The 6,927-nt window shown below is 41.3% G+C and overlaps 1 protein-coding gene across 1 annotated transcript; it reads right to left on the reverse strand.

Moving 5' to 3' along the window:
• Nucleotides 1-3,834: 3,834 nt before the first annotated feature.
• LOC108682006 (putative heat shock 70 kDa protein 7) lies at nucleotides 3,835-5,895 on the reverse strand. Its single transcript, XM_018171095.2, has 2 exons — nucleotides 5,842-5,895; nucleotides 3,835-4,499 (listed from the first exon to the last, which is right to left on the reverse strand). Exon 2 carries the CDS (start codon nucleotides 4,480-4,482, stop codon nucleotides 3,835-3,837), a length of 648 nt encoding a protein of 215 aa, XP_018026584.1. The 5' UTR covers nucleotides 4,483-4,499; nucleotides 5,842-5,895.
• Nucleotides 5,896-6,927: the final 1,032 nt, after the last annotated feature.

A 6,927-nucleotide genomic window follows, 5' to 3' on the forward strand; every position in this document is an offset into this window, starting at 1 on the left:
GGCCAGGAATTTCCGGAAACTTGCCCCAACCAATGAGAAGAAAAGGAGCCAAGATAGAGGCGCGTGCAAGCAACGGCTGATTTTTGGTGAATTTTTGAAAAAATTATTCGTTTTTGGGGATTTGTGTCTTCCCCATGGGGAATTTTGGGGATCCGACTTTTGATTCGTCAATCTAAAATCAGGCTCTATTATGGGCCAAAATTTCATCTTCGTAGCAGGGCTGGAAGTACGAAAGTGGGTCTAAAAGTGTCGATTTCACGTAGGTACCAATACGGCGAGGACAAGGACGTAAAGTCAAAATCAAAATCTGAATGCGGATCTGAATCTAAGTGTTTCTTCGAAATTCTTTCGGGGTCCCTGCGCCATTAACGAGAATAAAAACCTCGCGTTAGTGGGGAATGCACGGGTGAACATTTCATTGCTTAGAAGCCAGATTTTGATTTAAATGATACTAAACTGGTATGAGAAATTTAAAAGACGAGTTGTTCTTTCCATTAATCCATTAAATTGATCTCATGCATCATTGCATTGTGCGGCTAAATTGCCAGAGGGAAACACAATGATCCAGTTCTGTGTGAGTGAATATTTTGTGCAAAATTTTAGAGGCAGTCCATTGCAAATTTATAAGCGATCATTTATATAAGTAAACCTTATAAACTAATGGGTATTCTTATAAACCTAGAAGAAATTAATTCAAGAAATCAGTAAATTAAATATAGCAGTGAGTGCATAAAGAAATTACAAGCAATAATTCAATAAACGAGGAAATGAAATCTAGTAGTGCGTCAAAAAATTACAAGCAATTGCGTTCACTGAATCACATGAAACCGCCCCGCTGATTATGTAGGCATGATTAGCACCGTACAGGAGCGCCATCGCCAGCTCTGTATCATGGATATGTGATAAAAAAAATGGCCATGCACGTAGAGGCTATAAAAAATAAACTGGGGGAAAATGTAAATCGAATCAATTTTTATTTTCAGAGTGACTTTTCTGATTCAAAATATTACTGTAGTCTCCTATTTACGTATATTATGTACACCTATTTCCACAAAAATTTCAATATTTAATGTTTCTTGTAACTTAAAAATTAATGTTTGTTGCATTCGAAACGTCGTTAATAAACTAGGAGTACTTCCTGAAATATGCCTTTCGATCTACCAACGTCATCGGAAGAATTGCTATACTCTCTTGATAATTTAAATCAACGAATTCTCTGGTCTAATCGCACGCGTATATAAATCAGCAAATTCTGCCATCTAAGACTAGAAAATAAAATTTGCACAAATTAACAAAATAAGTCCCACCAATAAACGCACAAACGGACTGATTAACGAAAGAACTTGAAAAAATATAACTCAGTACTCACTGCAGTGAGTGACAGAGAGCGCATTTTCTCGTCGACGAAAACGTGAAGTCACGGACGGACAGACGGATATAGCGAGCACAATAGTGCATTTTTTCCATAAATGAGAAAATGCGCTAAAAATAATACTCTATTATCTTGCCTCAACAATTAGGGCCACAACATTTTGATTCGCTTACTTAGGGTAAATTATTTTGGGCAAAACCAGCAAAATCTTGGAACAGTCCTCAGTAAATTTCGACCTGTGTTTTATGCAAACAAATTTTAAATAAGAACATATTTCGCAGGTAACCATTTCTTCAGCTAACAGTTGGACAATATTACCGTACTGTGGTAAAGTTCCCGACGCTTGAGCGTTTGTCAACAAACTTGCTATTTCCCGGGAGCTGTCACAAGGCAAACTTTTTTCTCCGTCTTCATCGCCCGAGGGGAAGCCATTTTGAGGAAATTCGCTGTGAGCGTCACAAGATTTGACATCTGCTTTGATCGATCCTGCTTCGTTCATAAATCCTGAGGACGATACTTCATCATTAGTGAGTCCTGAAGATGATACTGCATCGCTGGTACGTCTCAAAAACGATCCTACATCACTAGTAAGTCCTGTATCATTGGCAAGTCCTGTGGACGATCCTGCATCATTGGTAGGTCCTGGGCACGAACTTAAATCTTTGGTACGTTTTACGGCTTCTTTTTCTTTTGATGGGGAACGATCTCTGTGAGGAGATCCATGTTCCCTATCAATCTCTTCTGCTTTTGAACGAGGTCGTGAAGGTGAACGGTGTTTCCTCTCCATCTCATCTGATGTTGGACGCATGTGACTTGAAGAAGAACGGTCTTTTCTCTTATTATCTGACGTTGATCGAGTTTGTGAAGGAGAGCGGTTCCTACTCGGCATCTCAAGCTGTTGCTCGGGCTTTTGCTGTCCTGCCGCCGTTGAAACTTTTTCGTTCCCATGAGTGTAGCTGCAAGAGGCTCTCATTGCACGACTACTCTCACCTTGATCACCAAAAGCACTACCTCCCGTCAAGCTGTCTCTCTTATTGTTGATATAATTCAACGCGACATCATTTCTAGTCGCAACACCTGCGTTATTATGACGCTGTGGCTCGCCGCCCAAGTTAGGTCTGTTATCACCAACAGATTCACGGCCTTCTGAGGCTCTACCTGACGACAGGGTGGCCATTTTGCGCTGCTGATCAGGCTTATTTGAAACAAGTGCTGCTCCTAAATTTTCCGCTTCTTGCAGTGACTTTTTACGCTCCACTTCACATAAGCGTTCAATCAGAACTTTTTTGGTTTCAAGTTCCTGAATCTTCCACGAAATCTCATACGCTGGTGGAGATTCAGAACTATCATTCCACTCTACGATTCTTTTCACCCCGTTCTCGATCGACTTGAATTTCTTAAGTGCCTCTGAGCCAACACGGAACAGGTGCTCTGAGTCCAATAGAAATTTCTGAACTTCGATGCAAAGAGAATCCAACTTGACTTCGACATCGACGCGCTGGTTCTCAAGTTCAGTGTCCTTCTTGAATCGATTCTCTTCACTAACCCAATTATCGTAGAGATATTTGGGGCAAGTATGGAACATCTTTAATTCGTCATGAAAATTTGTATGGCCTATTGCGCAAGTAAAAATACCAGAAGTATCTAAAATGAGAGTGATTTCAAGGAAGGATTTGCTCCAAGACGAACACTTTGAGCGTACATGAAGCAAAGCTAGTGAAGAATCGGTTTTTCGACCGTATTCAGAGTAAGTTCGCTCGAGAAAGTTAAGTCTCTGAGAATTAACAACAAATCTTTCAATGGAGCATCTCCATTCGTGAGGAAGAGGAGTATACTTTGAAACTTGGAGACATTCTTCCTCTAGGCCGGTGCAAACGATGTCGTAAGAAGAGACATCACGAACTGTAATGGCGCCCACAGCTCTACGCCCGTCAAGGGCAGCAGCCCGTAAGGCGGCGCCCTGGGCCACAGCCTCGTCTTGGTTCACCGTTTGGTCCAACTTCCCCGGGCCGAAATATTCCTCGAGGACGGCCCGCACCAGCGGCACGCGCGCTGAACCTCCGACCAGCACAACCTTGCTGATTACATCCTTGGTTAAAGATTTGTGACAGAGAAGTTTGTCAAAAGTGAGTGTCAATACACGGCGGATTTCTGATTCAACGAATGATTCAAAGTCTTTCCTCTTGATCGTGAGGTTCACAGAAGTGTTGTTGAAGAGACCATCGAGACTCAACTGAGCCTCCGGGAGTAAAGTCAGAGTTTTCTTAGCTTTCTCACACGCAATGCGCAATCGTTCAAGTTGCTTCTTCTCCTTCACTCTGTAACTATGTCTGCCCTGAATGACTCCCACACAATGGCTAACCAAAGCATCGTCCAAGTTGCAGCCACCAAGGTTTGTGTTTCCAGTAGCAGCCATGACATTCACCGATCCATCCCTCACCTCCATGATGGACACATCCAGCTTACCCGCCCCGAAATCCACCACCGCGATAACCGCAGGGGGTTTTGACGGTGCGGTTGTCCGCGAAGGCGACTCCCGCCGCGGTTGTTTCGTTAATCAGCTCAAGAACTTCAAGTCCTGCGACTTGCGCGGCGTATTTTACCGCGAGTCGCTGCGCGTTGCCGAACGAAGCCGGTACCGAGATGACCGCGCGGTCCACGGGACAACCCAGAGAGGATTCCGCGATGTCCTTCATCTTCCCGAGCAGCATGGCGGCCACCTGCTCTGGTCTCAACCATCGAATTTGATTTTTGTACTGGACGACGTACTCGAATTTACTATCGATGTAAGTTTGTTGAATTCTGCAGAGAGAAGACATATCCTTCACTTCGTTGTAGGTCCTGCCCAGGAAGCTCTTGACGGCGTGCACGGTGTTGGCGCAGTTCACAACGGCCTGGTCCAGGGCATCGCTGCCCACTAGTCGCTGCTGGGAGTTGAAGGCAACACAGGAAGGCGTCGTCCTTTGCCCCAACTCGTTCTCCAGGACGTCCACCCGACCGTCGTGCACCGCAGCCACGCAGCATTTGCTCGTCCCGAAGTCGATGCCGATCGCCGCAGGTCTCGGCCGGCCGCCCCCCTCCGGCGGTGGCGCGAGGTTCATCGAAGCCATAATGGTCGATCTATCGCCTGCACACGCAATTGAAATATAAAAACGCTCAATACCAAATCTATTATAGCGATATTCGTGATTCCAGACTTAAATAATCAGGGAATAAAACTCCAACATCGATATTCACTGGCCTGCACCGACACTCACACGGAAGAGAATTGGGAAATTGGCTGTTTGCAATCGCGATGAATGCACCTACCTATAGGAGATAGCCTACTACCCTTACAGGACGATTTCATCACAAATGAGATGATAATATAAATGCGGCAAATAGAATAAATTACTCTAGTGCCCGGAGTTCATCCATATGAACTCTTATGCATGCAGCCAAAAATTTCAGGTACGTATATGACCGAGCACCGTTGTATTTAATGTCTGGCAATTCACAAATGTTTAGAAGAATTAGCTTAATAATGATTATTATTTTAAATAATGCTGGTGAATATATACCGAGTATTTTTCAAATTCTCGATTCAATATCAGTAGAATTCATGTCGATTAATTATCGATGAAAACTTAACATCCACATCCTAGAACAATAAACAGAGTTTGAAACAAGTAAGTGACAGGTTAGGCTTCAGTCTTTTATGCCACATTGACAACGCCGTAATGCAGGATAATATTCAACCGTTGTAATCTTACTCTTCAATTAATGTTAATCAGGGCCTTGAGAGTAATAAATTAGAACTATAAATCAATTTTAATAAATGATTAGAAAATAAGAATTTAAAAACGGATTTTATGCATTTTCAAGTTTTAAAATAAAGTGGTCACGACTAAACAGGAATATAGGATCAGTTATTGGCGTCGACATTTAAAAAACTTTAGAGCCTAATATATAAGGGAGAGCTATTTTCTTATCCGTATTAAGATAATTAAGTAGCTAGCATGATAAGGTTTCATCTCGTCATAAATCAATCAAGTGCCCCCGCTGAGACTTTTTCATATGCATATAATGTAATACATACTATATTGCATTATTTTATATTTTATTTTATTTTAAACAATAATATTGTTATTTTATAATGAATCGTATTCTGTTTAATAATAGACCATACACATTTGCGAATATTTCTTCCCATTTCATCAGACATCTGGGAAGCGCTGATTTAAAAACATGAGCTACGTCATCCAACGTCTCTGCGGGAATTGATAATTTTTTAAGAGATAAATCACGACTTAGAAACACGACTGAGTGATAGTTGAGTATCATCTTCCATCCAAAATGAAATGTACGCAATCTATGATAACTCTTGAAGTCTAAACTCACTATACATAAAAAATTAATCCTGGAAATTGAAAGTTTACATGTATTCTACAGAAAAAAACTCAACAATAATATAAAATAGTGCAACCTACCTATTGGAACTTTGTGAATAACAGGAACAGTGGACACGACGATGAGGCAGCCAACAGAACTTTGCACTCAGTACCTATTCGACCGCGCCTACCTGATAAGCACTCTTCATTAACTGTTGTTTCGAACATGGTTGAAAAGAATACTAGATCATAATGATAAATAATTGAAAGCCTCTAGGTGCCATTGAATGATAGCAAATAGTACAAATCAGTTAATAAGACATAAAAAGCATAAATTTACGTACCGTTTCAGTATAACGCGACAACTATTCCACTGTAGTCTGTACCCGTTGATATGGCGAAGTGAAGTTAGGGAACCGCAACAGCACAAATCATGCGTTGCCAAGTGTCGCCACCCAAAAATATGCCTATTTATTTATCCGAAGATATTGTGAAGAAAATTAGTCTCTCATGATTTATTAACAATTAAATATTATATCTAGGTTTTTCTTGAAGCCTAATTGAGAACAATGTGTAATTGTGACTTTATTTAAGGGTAATTCAACAACAGTTTAAAACACGGCTAAGGACAGGCTACTCACGCGCTCTGTTGTAACGCGTTCGTAACGACATTGAACGAGCGAGTTTCCAGATACCGCCATGCGTGGCGCTTGCCCAGTGCCATGAAAGGGAAAAATAGTAATGTCAAAGACTCAAAGATAGTTAATTTAGAGTTCCTAACTCCACCTGTTTATCACTCATGCCTTTCTAGCTGAACCCACCTATCACAGACGAGAACTAAGCCGCTAGGTGCACTCAGAGCGCTACGCATACATGAAGAAAAGTTGATGTTAGTGTTCCTGACAAGAAATCACTCCAACAAATTTTGAAGTAAATTTTTGGGTCTAAATTCTATGAGACGTGAACGCAAAACCTTTTCTACGCACACATTGATCAAATCAAAATCAATCTTGACCTTATTAACGACAATAACTTCTATTTGCAATACGCTCATGCGAACGCTTACGCCACTTCGTTTTAAATTAAAACGAAAAAAAAACGCATCTTCGAGTAACCGAACAGCTCAAAAGTTCTCTAATTCTGAAGGTAAATGCCTGCAGTTCACATCATGAATAATTTTTAGCA

Source organism: Hyalella azteca, unplaced genomic scaffold (assembly GCF_000764305.2).
Source record: "Hyalella azteca isolate HAZT.00-mixed unplaced genomic scaffold, Hazt_2.0.2 contig6372, whole genome shotgun sequence".
In the NCBI taxonomy this organism is placed as follows: domain Eukaryota; kingdom Metazoa; phylum Arthropoda; class Malacostraca; order Amphipoda; family Hyalellidae; genus Hyalella; species Hyalella azteca.

What these genes read in the sequence shown, in the direction of transcription:
- LOC108682006 (XM_018171095.2), bottom strand. Translation starts at nt 4,482, where the DNA reads ATGGCTTCGATGAACCTCGCGCCACCGCCGGAGGGGGGCGGCCGGCCG.